This window comes from Molothrus ater, chromosome 17 (assembly GCF_012460135.2).
Source record: "Molothrus ater isolate BHLD 08-10-18 breed brown headed cowbird chromosome 17, BPBGC_Mater_1.1, whole genome shotgun sequence".
NCBI lineage: Eukaryota > Metazoa > Chordata > Aves > Passeriformes > Icteridae > Molothrus > Molothrus ater.
The window spans coordinates 14610441-14622160 of NC_050494.2; the positions used below are offsets into that span (position 1 = coordinate 14610441).

Sequence of the window (11720 nt, forward strand, 5' to 3'; positions counted from 1 at the left end):
CAATAAAGCGTGTAGAGTCTGATTTCCTGCAGGTTTGGTTTCCTGTCCCACCACCTCCATAACCCCTGGCTCCTCCATCTCTGCTAAGAAAACTCTTGCAGACACAAAGGGAAGCAGCAAGTTGGGGTCTGTGTCTGCTCTATGGCATCTCCCCTGAGCTTCCTGCCCTTCTCAGACAGCTCCCCTGCCACACAAACCAAGTGGGAGCTCAATTATCTCAAAGGCTTCAGTCCCTCTTCCCAGCCTGGGTGAGAAGGGCTGATGGATGGAGCGCTGGGTAGGAGAGGTGTTGTTGAGGAGAGACACACCGTGAGGGAGGTCAGTTCCCAAGGAAAAGCATGCTAAAGCAATGATGCAGTGCTGCAAGTGTGCCCACAAAGTGCAGCAGCTGTGGAGTGGAAAGTGCTGCTGCTCCTGTCCCGTGGGTGTTACTGAACATCTTCCCTCAGGTCCCTTCCAGGTGAAAGGGAGAAAATGGGCCACATTCCCTGGGCATGTTGTGATTTTTGGGTTAACTCTGGCCATGTGGAGAGGCTGCACAATGGGGCCTCAGACTTGGCTGAGGCCTTTCGTATTTCTGGAACATAAACAACAAATAACTTTCAGTTTATGGCAATCTCAGTATGCATCTATTTACATAGCTGGTGAGTCCATAAATGATTCTCTTTCACACATGTAGGTACACAAATCTATTGCTGTGCATTTCTCCAGCTTTGGATTTCCTTTCTGAAGCAAATTTAGGCACCTGGATCCAAGCTGACCAGCAGTCCTGGCAGTATTTGGAACTCTAAAAATTAATATTAGGATTTTTGATATTGTTCCCATTTCTTACTGGCAGCCAGGGGAAAGCTCTTGGTGTGGAGGATATTGACAAAATGAAGTGAGGGCTGTGACTCGTGTTTTGCCAAGCAGAGACAGATCAAATGCTTTGGGTGAAAACAAAACCCAGCTCCGACTGACAACAGACTCAGTGTGACGGTCCCCATGTCCTTGTCCCCACTGTCGCTCTGAGTGTGTCCCTGGAGCACCTCAGAGCTCCCCACGGGGTCCTGCCCTGGCCAGCCGGGTCTGCAGGGACAGGTGAGTGAGTGACCAGCCTCTTTTCCTCGGGCTACAGGAGACGGGTGGCCAAGCAGAGCTAAAAACGAGCCCGGGAATGGGGCTCCACCCTCTTGGTGCCTCAGTTTCCTTTGCTGTGAAAATCGTGGCTCCAAGGGCAGGGCAGGGGTGACCGGGCTGCGGGGCAGAGACGGGCGGCGGTGGAGACGGTGTCCCTTGTCCCTGAGCCTGGCCAGCTGAGGCAGGGCAGGACAGAGCGCGGTGCGGGCAGGACAGAGCGGTGCGGGCAGGACAGAGAGGTGCGGGAGGGACACGGAGCGGTGCGGGCAGAACGGAGCGGTGCGGGAGGGACACAGCGCGGTGCGGGCAGGACAGAGAGGTGCGGGAGGGACACGGAGCGGTGCGGACAGAACGGAGCAGTGCGGGCAGAACGGAGCGGTGCGGGCAGGACAGCACGGAGCGGTGCAGACAGAACAGAGCGGTGCGGGAGGGACAGAGCGGTGCGGGAGGGACACAGCGCGGTGCGGGCAGAACGGAGCGGTGCGGGAGAACAGCACGGTGCGGGCAGGACAGAACGGAGCGGTGCGGACAGAACAGGACAGCACGGAGCGGTGCGGACAGAACGGAGCGGTGCGGACAGAACAGGACAGCACGGAGCGGTGCGGACAGAACGGAGCGGTGCGGACAGAACAGGACAGCACGGAGCGGTGCGGACAGAACAGGACAGCACGGAGCGGTGCGGACAGAACAGGACAGCACGGAGCGGTGCGGACAGGACAGAGCGCGGCGCGGACGGTCCAGCGCGGTGCCCAGCGGAGCTGTCCGTCGCCGGTGGTGCTGAGCGAGTGGCGGAGCCCCGGCGCCCCGCGGAGCCCCGGTAAGCGGCTGTCGCGGGCAGAGGAGCGGGGACTCCTCCGAGGAAGGCGAGGCGCTGTCCCGGAGGAACGCCGTGCCCCGAGCACCCCCGGCTGTGGGCAGCACACGGGTCCCCGCGGGTGTCCCCGGGTGCAGCAGGGCTGGGAGCCCCGTGCGTGGCCCGGGGCTGCGGGGACGGAGCCGGGGGCGGCAGTGGCGGTCCGGGCTGTGTGTCCCGGCCTGCCCCGGGCACCGGTGGTGTGTGTGAGCGAGTGACAGACACGCTTTGGGGTGTGCGAGCAGGGTTGAACTGCCCTGAAAGGGGCTTGCAGGAGTCCCGGGTGGGTAACCGAGGCAGAAAGCAGATTTTACTGTCAGTAGCCAGTGGGGATGGGCAGCCCTAGCACAGGAGAACTCTGTGATTTCTTTCCTGAGCTGTGCACTTCTGCTATTCTGTGACTTTCTAAAGCCTGCGCTGTTTGCTAGGTAGGCAACAGTGTCTGAGCTTCCCCTGTGCTAGGAATTGCAGAAATTGATTCCTGCCGTTGACTATTGAAAGAGTCTGGAGGTCAGGAGAGTTTCCAGGCTCATCAGGTTTCTTCCTCCTCTCCAAGGCAGACTCTGGCTTTGTAGCACATTTGCTGAAGGAAAGCAACTGTTCAAGCCGGGAGGAGAAAAGGGCAAAGCTGACAATCACACAAAATGAAAGCAGGATTTTCCATGCAGACAGAGTGCATGTGATCAGGCCAGTCCAGCCATGCCAGTGTCCTCCCAGGTGCCAGACACAGACGTGGGGTGTGGGTTTGGGTTTAGGTTTGATTCTTCCTGTGAACACAGGAATAAGGGCTGGCATGTAAAATACAAGGGTTTCCTGGTAATGTACCTGTGACAGCAGCTGCTTGGAAAACTTCATCTCATTTTGAAGTCTGATTAAATTGAGGGGAAAGGAGCTTTCACAGTCTGTCTCTTCTCAGAACACCGTCTGAGCAATGGAGCTTAAATCAAATTCAGCAGCTCTGTGCACCCAGAGACTACGTGGCTCAGCAGTTTGATGTTGAAGGGCTGCTCAGTGCTGGCTGCATCCCCAAGGACAGTCTGGGCTGAATCCCTCCCAGAGGAGTCACAGATTTAGTCTTGACTGAGCACAGTCATGTGTTTGGAATATTTCAGAGTTGGAAGAAAACTCCTGCAGCTGTTTCTGTCAGAAATCATTGTGGATGTGTTTGGTACCTGTGCTGATATTTCTGCAGTTTGTGGCTCTCCACTGAAGGATGTACCTGTGCAGGCATCCCCCACCACACGCCCACCTGAGAGAGCACCTTGATGGGAGGATCCAATTTATGATTTACTTTTGGACATAAAAGGGAGCGCTCTCCATGTTTCTATAAAACTGATTTATCATCTATGTGTCAGTGACGTCAGCACCTTGTCCAGAGCAAGAGATGCATTTTCATCAGTTCTGTATTAGAATGAGAGAGGTGTGCTTCACAGGCAGCTCAAGCACAATCATAAAAATAGGGTTTATTGTAATATGTCAGAAATAGAAATTCCTCTCCTGTGATTATTGGTCCTTTTTGCCAGCCTGATCTCACAGGACACTTGCAGCTCCCCTGATGTACTGCAGGATGGAGACCTGCCAGGGATCTGAAGGAAATCAAATCCTACAAGCTTTGCCAGTTGTCTCCTTTGCTGCATGTGTGCCGAGGAGCAGGAGCAATTCCTTCCAGACTGTGTATGCTGGGCCTTGCCCTGTCTCATCACCAATGCAGCTGTGTGGCCACAGTCCCTCCTTTTCCCCTGGCTCTGTGTTCTGAATACACAGATGCTTTGCTAAGGCCTCTTGGAGAGGTGATGTGCATGTGCTGTGTTCAGCTTGGCTGCTTCCAAAGGCTCTTGAGGAAGATCAGCTATGGCCTAGGGGAGAACTGTGCATTATGAGAAATTCAGGAGTGATTTGCTCAGCTCTAAATGAAGGTTGTTTCCAATTAGGTTAATGAAGAACATCATTCTCATGTTCAGAGTCACTCGGTCTGTACAGGGAGATATAAATCACCCGTCCCTGCACACAGACACTCTGAAAAGCACAGGAGTGTAAAGAAGATCATTTCCACTGGGCTGTGAAGCATTGAGCATCCAGGGTGGGGAGGAGATGAGCCCAGAGCCCCCTTCCACCACTGGCACTGTGTCCTGATGCCATCCACCACCCCTGGGAGCTGCCAGCTCAGGGGTGTTCTGGGCTGCTCCAAGCAGCCAGTCCCTGTGTCCAAACAGGGCCAAACACGCCGTGCCTGCTGCAGTCACACAAGGCCAGGACTTGCCCAGAGAACCACCATGCAAAGGCTGATGCTCATCAGTGAAATCTGTGGCTGAAGGAATGACAGTCAAGTGGGATTAGTGGCCTGATCCCATCGCAGGCTGCTCAGTGCTGCAGGCAGTGTTGGCCAGAGGATCCTGCTGGCCAGGAATGTGCCACCATGGCCTCTGGGGATCTGAAGGAGCTGGGCACTCCTCATCAGCCGGAACTCACTCTCACTTCCATGTGTGTCTTGCTTTACAGATGGGAAATGCATCCAACACCTCAGTGTTCACGTCCACCTTATCGGAGAGAGAAGACCTGATTTTTGGCACTCTCTATTTAGTCTTTGGTAAGGAAAGATGGCCTCTTGATCCCCATGTCCCTGCCCAGCTGCCTGCCAGAGTCAGTCAGGCCTTTTCAGTCACTGGTGCTTCCAGAAGCATCCAGTCATTAGCAGATTAATTAAACTGACCTTCCCATGTTACCCAAAAGTATGGTCTGGTGACTGCGTTTCCCTCTCAAGTGAATTTCAAGTGCCTGTTATAGTTTTAAATATTTGAAAAGTTGAATAACTTCGAGAAACTTCCAGTAACTGCTCCCACAGCCACCTGAGGTGAGACAGGCAAGGGCTCTGCTGGTACCACCAGCTTCAGGTCCACTGAAGGGGATTTGGAGCTCGAGCTGGCCCTTGATTTCAGCAGGACTTGGAAAAGCTAATAAAGTGTACTTAGCACAGATGTGAGACTTGCTCTGTGGGAAAAAATGCCTTCTAAGGCTGGGAAGAAGGATAAACATCTCAATACTCTGCTCTCCAGTGACTCCAAAGCCTCCAGAGCTCTGGATTTGCCCAGATTCCATGTGGGAGTCCTGTTCCCTGAGGGGAACTTAGTGTTGGCCATTCAGTGGCTTTGGAAGCGGGTTCTTACCATGAGAATTAATTTGCAGTATAATCCACTAGGGAGGAACTCTTATCCTGCTCAACCTGCCCCAAAAGCAGCAAAGATTCCCCTTCTGAGGACACTGAAACCTCTTTTCCATGAAATCACAATTATGTAATGAAAAAGAGAAAGCCTTTATTATAAAACTTAAATCACCACTGTTGATTTAAATACACTAATAGCAAACAAAGGGCCTCCTTTTGTTTAGTCTGGATTTTCCTTGATCTTCATAATGCCTTTCTTCTTGTTTATTTTGTTCCCATGATATGGGACAGTGCAGACTCACAGGAGTGACATTGCCAGGAAGAAATTAGGAAGGCCAAGGGGCCCAGCTCCCTGGCCCCACATCAGAGGAGCAGTCTCACAGAGCTCCTATTATTTATCTAGCTGGGAGGAAGTGTCCCTTGCTCCTTCCAGCTGCAGCAAGTGACTGTGGCCAGATCCTGCACCCGGAGCCCTCTGCAGTCTCACCCCATCTCTGCCCTCCCACCAAACGCCTCTGTAAGATCTCAGGAAGGGGAAGGCATCCAATCCAATGTAAAGGAGCTGCAGATGTGCTCACAGAGCTCTGTGGGTCCCGTGGGCTCCCCTGCTCAGCCCACCCCAGAGAGGGAAGCCTGGAGCCCTCTCCACCCTCTGTAGACTTCTGCAGTGTTTCCTTCCAAACACCTCAGGATGCTCCTGGTTCCTTTCCCGGCTCTGTCACACTCAGCACCATTCTCTGCCTCCTCCACAGGCATCATGTCCCTGGCTGGGAACTCCCTGCTGCTGCTGGTGGCCCATCAGAAGAGGTCCCTGCTGAAACCTGCCGAGCTCTTCATCGTCAACCTGGCCATCAGTGACCTGAGCACGACGGTGACGCTCTTCCCCTTGGCCACCTCCTCCTTCTTTGCACACAGGTACCTCCTGGAGCAGCTCTGCACTGGCCAGTGGCCCGGTTTGCAGACTGTCTGGGAGCCAGGAGATGCCTGGCAGTGCAGAGGGACTCAGGGTGGCACAGGGGCACACGTGAGCTCCCTGCCAGCCATCCCACAGTGCGTGCTTTGTGCTCCCTGTCCCTCCAGGTCCTCACACAGACCTGCCTCCAAAGGGCTCTGGTGGTGGCTGTCCAAGCTGGCACTGCAGGGGTGGGAGCTGCTGTGGGTCAGGGCAGCTCCTGCACCCCCAGCTCCCCCCATGTGCATCTTTGGGGTGCTCAGGGAACAACTCAGGGGCGAGGTCATGCCCACGTGTCTGGTCAGGTGCTGGTACCTGTGCAGCCCGTTGGAACCTCCCCACACGTGCCCAGCTCTGCTGCAGGAATGGGAGCAGCCGCCGGGAAACTCCCACACGGAGAAGCCTCCAGTGCAGCCGGGGGCAGGGCTGTCGGGGAGGGACGGGCTCACGGCAGGCTCTCCTTGCAGGTGGCTCTTTGACCAGGCTGTGTGCACGCTCTACGCCTTCTGCAGGGTCCTGTTCGGGCTGAGCAGCCTGGCCAGCCTGACGGTGCTCAGCACGGTCTGCTGCCTCAAGGTCTGCTACCCGGCATATGGTAGGTGCTGGGACGTGTCATCTGATCCTCACTCACACCCCTCTCCCTTAACAGGGCCCTTTTCCTTTTAATGCGCCAGATCCACCTCTTCAGGGAAAGCTTTGCCCCAGGGCAACCTATTCCCAGTCAATATTTAGTCACAGAATCACAGAAACAAGTTTAGGCTGGAAAATATTATAAGATCATTGAGTCCAGCTGTTACCACAGCACTTCCAAGTCCAGCACTAAACCATGTCCCCAAGTGCCACATCTGTGTGGCTGTATCACAGCACATTGCAGGTTTTTGAATGTCCACACACAGACTTGAGCTTAGGCTAGAGCAGACTGCAGCTGGGAAGCCACAAACTCTGGCAGAGCAGCAAGAGCTGCTTTCCCTGGTGGGAGAGCCATAGGCTCCTGAAGGAGCGCTGGCCATGGCAGGGTCTGGGTGGCCTTGGAGGGGCCATGGCAGGGTCTGGGTGGCCTTGGAGGGGCCATGGCAGGGTCTGGGTGGCCTGGAGAAGCCATAGCAGGGTCTGGGTGCCTTGGAGGGGCCATGGCAGGGTCTGGGTGGCCTGGAGGATGCCTGCATGGCGCACTGAGCACGGGAGCTGCCAGCAGTGCTCGGCAGGCCGCAGGGGCCGTGCCTGGCCCCGTGGCGGACCCCAGAGTCTCCCTGGCTCCTGTGGGCAGTGTGTACCTCGGGGGCAGCTCCCTGTCCGCTGCCCCTGGCCCACGGGAGCCTCCCCACCGCCAGGGAGCAGGTTCTCGCACGGCCACGCTGCGGGGCTGCTGCTGGCCGTGTGGGCCTACGCCCTGGCCTTCGCCGCCGCGCCCCTGGCCCGCTGGGGCAGCTACGGCCCCGAGCCCTACGGGACAGCCTGCTGCATCACCTGGGAGCCCTCCAGCACGGAGGCCACGCTCTACATCCTCGCCCTCCTCATCTGCTGCTACCTGCTGCCCTGCCTGCTCATCCTGGCCTCCTACGCGCTGATCCTGTGGACGGTGTGGGCATCGCACAGAGCCCTGAGGCGGCACAGGCACACGTCCCCCCGGCACGGGAACCGCGGCCTGCGCGGCCTGCACGGGCTGCTCCTCCGGGTATGGGGAAACGGGGCTGCTCCTCGGGGTACAGGAACGGGAATGGGGCTGCTCCTCCGGGTATGGGAATGGGGCTGCTCCTCAGGGTATGGGAATGGGGCTGCTCCTCAGGGTACGGGAAACGGGGCTGCTCCTCATGGTATGGGAATGGGGCTGCTCCTCCGGGTATGGGGAAACGGGGCTGCTCCTCTGGGTATGGGAATGGGGCTGCTCCTCCGGGTATGGGGAAACGGGGCTGCTCCTCTGGGTATGGGAATGGGGCTGCTCCTCAGGGTACAGGAACGGGAATGGGGCTGCTCCTCATGGTACAGGAACGGGAATGGGGCTGCTCCTCCGGGTATGGGGAAACGGGGCTGCTCCTCTGGGTATGGGAATGGGGCTGCTCCTCAGGGTATGGGGAAACGGGGGCTGCTCCTCGGGGTACAGGAACGGGAATGGGGCTGCTCCTCAGGGTATGGGAATGGGGCTGCTCCTCATGATACAGGAACGGGAATGGGGCTGCTCCTCCGGGTATGGGGAAACGGGGCTGCTCCTCAGGGAACGGGAACGGGAAACGGGGCTGCTCCTCAGGGTATGGGGAAACGGGGCTGCTCCTCAGGGAACGGGAACGGGAAACGGGGCTGCTCCTCAGGGTATGGGGAAACGGGGCTGCTCCTCATGGTACAGGAACGGGAATGGGGCTGCTCCTCAGGGTATGGGGAAATGGGGCTGCTCCTCAGGGTATGGGAATGGGGCTGCTCCTCATGGTACAGGAACGGGAATGGGGCTGCTCCTCCGGGTATGGGGAAACGGGGCTGCTCCTCATGGTACAGGAACGGGGCTGCTCCTCATGGTACAGGAACGGGAATGGGGCTGCTCCTCATGGTACAGGAACGGGAATGGGGCTGCTCCTCCGGGTACGGGAAATGGGGCTGCTCCTCGGGGTACAGGAACGGGAATGGGGCTGCTCCTCAGGGTACAGGAACGGGGCTGCTCCTCAGGGTACGGGAACGGGAGGCTGTGGGGATACGGGGTGCCCTGTCCAGCCCACTGCCCATGGGCAGGTGAAGAGCAGGGCCCCTCCTGCCCGGCGTCTGCTGTTCCTGATGAATTCTCCAGGTGTCTGTGTCAGTGTGGGTAACAACACATTGCTCCTCATTTAAAGTCATCAGGTGGAGGAGTTTTTATTTTAAATTACATTGGAAAAGATCATAAAGGAGCTTGCATGAGTCATTGTTCCCCAGACTACAAGCTAATACTATAATTTACCAAGAATATGTAAAAAAACCCCAAATAACCTTTTAAAAACACAGCATGAAAGAAAACAACTTGCAAGCCTGGCTTCAAAGGAAACAGCCACAGCCATTCAGGGGAGGGCGACTGAGCACAGCCCATTTCCAAGCCCCCCAAGCCACACAGGTTGCTGGAGGGATTTGCAGTGCTGCCAAAAGCTGAGCTGGTCCCACCAGGTCACTGTGTCCTTTGTACCCATGTGCCACAGCAGGCAGAGGCTGTTCCCAATTCCCCAGGTGGGGCAGGGCGTGAGTGGCCTGAAGCCCAGGTCTATTCATGGGCTGTGCTGAGTTGCTGCCCTGTTCTCTGACATTCCAGTACAGGTCCAGAAGGCTGAGCACCTTACCCTGGGGATGTGAGGGCTGCTCAGGGTCCTGCTGCATGTGGCTGTGTTTGGGGGGTGTCAGTGTCCCCCGAATGCTGCAGGAGGCTCAGGGTGTCCCCATCTGCCTCTGCTCCTTCTCCAGCTGAGCATCGCTGTGTGCCTGGGGTTCCTGGCTGCCTGGACTCCCTACGCCGTGCTGGCGCTGTGGGCCCTGCTCGGGGACACCAGCCAGGTGCCAGTGCTGGCCTTCGTGCTCTCGGCCGTCTCTGCCAAGTCCTCGACGCTCTACAACCCGCTGGTGTGCCTGCTGCTCAAGCCCAGCTTCCACAGGTTCCTCTCCTGGGACAGGGTTCCTCTCCTGCAGGCCCTGCGCACCCTCCTGTGCTGCGGCTGCCGGGGCACCACGCTCCAGCGCGGCCCGGCCCGGGGCTGCAGGAGCTGCAGGGATGTTCCCGAGTGTTTCAGTACCTGCCCCAGGTGCTGCGCTGCCCCCCGGCTGCCCGGCAGCTCTGCCCCGCGCGGGGCCCTGGCCGTGCTGGCCGGCGGAGCCGCGGGGCAGCCGGGGCTCAGGAGCACGGTGCAGGTGATGGTGCTGCTCACCCGGACGTGGTCGGGCCTGGGCACTGCCAGCGTGGCAGGGGAGGCCCTGCCCTCGGCCATCGCCAAGGACCTGCTCTGAGCCCAGCCCTGCCCAGCTCTGTCCTAGCAGAGCAGTTGTACACAAACCCAAGGGCTGCATTCTCTCACCCCCGTGCCCAGTGGGTCCCAGACGTTCCACACCTGAAGTGACATGAAGATGTCAGACCAACCCCTCTGGTTTGGCTCCTGCAGCTCTGGGCCTGGTGTTTGCACTTGGAAGAACAAGAACACAAATAGACCCCAGTGCCTGAGAGGTGCCCAGGGGGCAGCCCAGGGTACAGTCTCTCCTGCAGTTTGTTCTCTGGGCCCTTGGCCCTTGTTTTTCCAACCTGGTGCTCTGATGGCCAAGTAGGAACTTGGTTGTCTTAAAAATTGTGCCTAGCCTAGCAGGGCAGGCTGGAGGCCAGGAGGCCCCGAGGGGAATCTACCTCCAGTGCCAGATCCTACAGCCCCCACAGCCACCTCCTGTCCTGCTGGACAGTGGGACTGTCCACACAGCTACCTCACCTGGGGTAAGGAAGCACCTCCCTACAGGTCCCTGGGATTGCTCTCTGTGCCAGCTGTGCTGCCCTGTTCGCTCCACTGGAGTGAAAGCCACCACTGTCCCACAGACAGAAATGGGAGCTTGCCTTTAGAGCAAGGATTTGGGGTTACAGTAATCCTGGAGTGAGTAGTGGCAGTCCCAGGGAATGATCAGCAGGCTGGGAACAGCAAATCTGTGGGTGAGCACCACCCTGGAGAAGGGACAGTGGCTGCAGGGTGTCCCCGGTGCTGGGACAATGGGGCAGCTTGTGCCAGCTGCACAGGGCAGCAGCTGCCAGGGCTGCAGCATCCTGAGGATTGTAGCTGGCCTTTGGAGATCAGTGAGGGCAGCACACCCATGGGTAGAGCCTGGGACAAAAAGGAACAAGAAGCTGTGCCAGAGCCTGGTGCAAAGCCATGCACAGGATAACCCCACCTGGAAAGCTGCCTGTGCCCCATCCCCAGCCCTCTGGAACACGAGGGGAGCACGCAGTGTCTCCACTGACCATTCACCACGTTCCACTTGTCATTTCTAAAGTAAATTCACTCATGCAAAGCCAGTGTCCGGCTCAGTTCAGCTCCGTGCTGGCAGCTGCGCCCCAGGATAATGGGAATGGGGACGGGCAGAGCACGGCCGGGGCCAGAGCAGGGCCAGGCTGGGTGCCACAGGGCAGCCACACAGAGAGGGGCACAGCCCACCGGCTGGGCACGGGCAGGTGGCACCAGCAAACCTCTGCCCTCGTGCCCAGTGCCACAGCCACGCTGTGCCCGGCAGCACCGGGACCCTGCCACACCCCTGCGTGTCCCCCGGGCCATCCTGGGCCATCCTGGGCCATCCGGGGCCATCCTGGGCCATCCGGGGCCATCCGGGGCCATCCTGGGCCATCCTGGGCCATCCAGGGCCATCCTGCCGCTGCCCTCCAAGAGCAGCCTCCAGAAAAGGGACCAGGGGCTGATTTCCCCTTGGAGGACACAAACACGAAGGGCTGCTGCCATCTCCTGGGGGCTCTCAGGGCATGGCCACCCCGGGATGGACAGGGACAAGGACTGACCAGCCAGGCTGGGCACTGGGCTGCGCCAGCCTTGGGGACAGAACACTGGGTCCCTGCTCCGCCTGCCAGCCCCTGACTGATGGCTTTGGCCCTGCTGCCTAAAAATCCAGTGCTCTAGAGATCATCTAAGGAAGACAGGGAGAAAGATAAT

The 11720-nt window shown here is 58.1% G+C and overlaps 1 protein-coding gene across 1 annotated transcript; it reads left to right on the top strand.

The window, feature by feature from the left end:
• The first annotated feature begins 1764 nt into the window (after positions 1–1764).
• On the top strand, positions 1765–10035 carry LOC118694714 (opsin-5-like). The gene is made up of 6 exons (XM_036395899.2): positions 1765–1936; positions 4472–4559; positions 5885–6047; positions 6552–6679; positions 7416–7759; positions 9499–10035. The coding sequence occupies exons 2-6, from the start codon at positions 4472–4474 to the stop codon at positions 10033–10035; spliced, it is 1260 nt and encodes a 419-aa protein (XP_036251792.1). The 5' UTR covers positions 1765–1936.
• The last annotated feature ends 1685 nt before the right edge of the window (positions 10036–11720 follow it).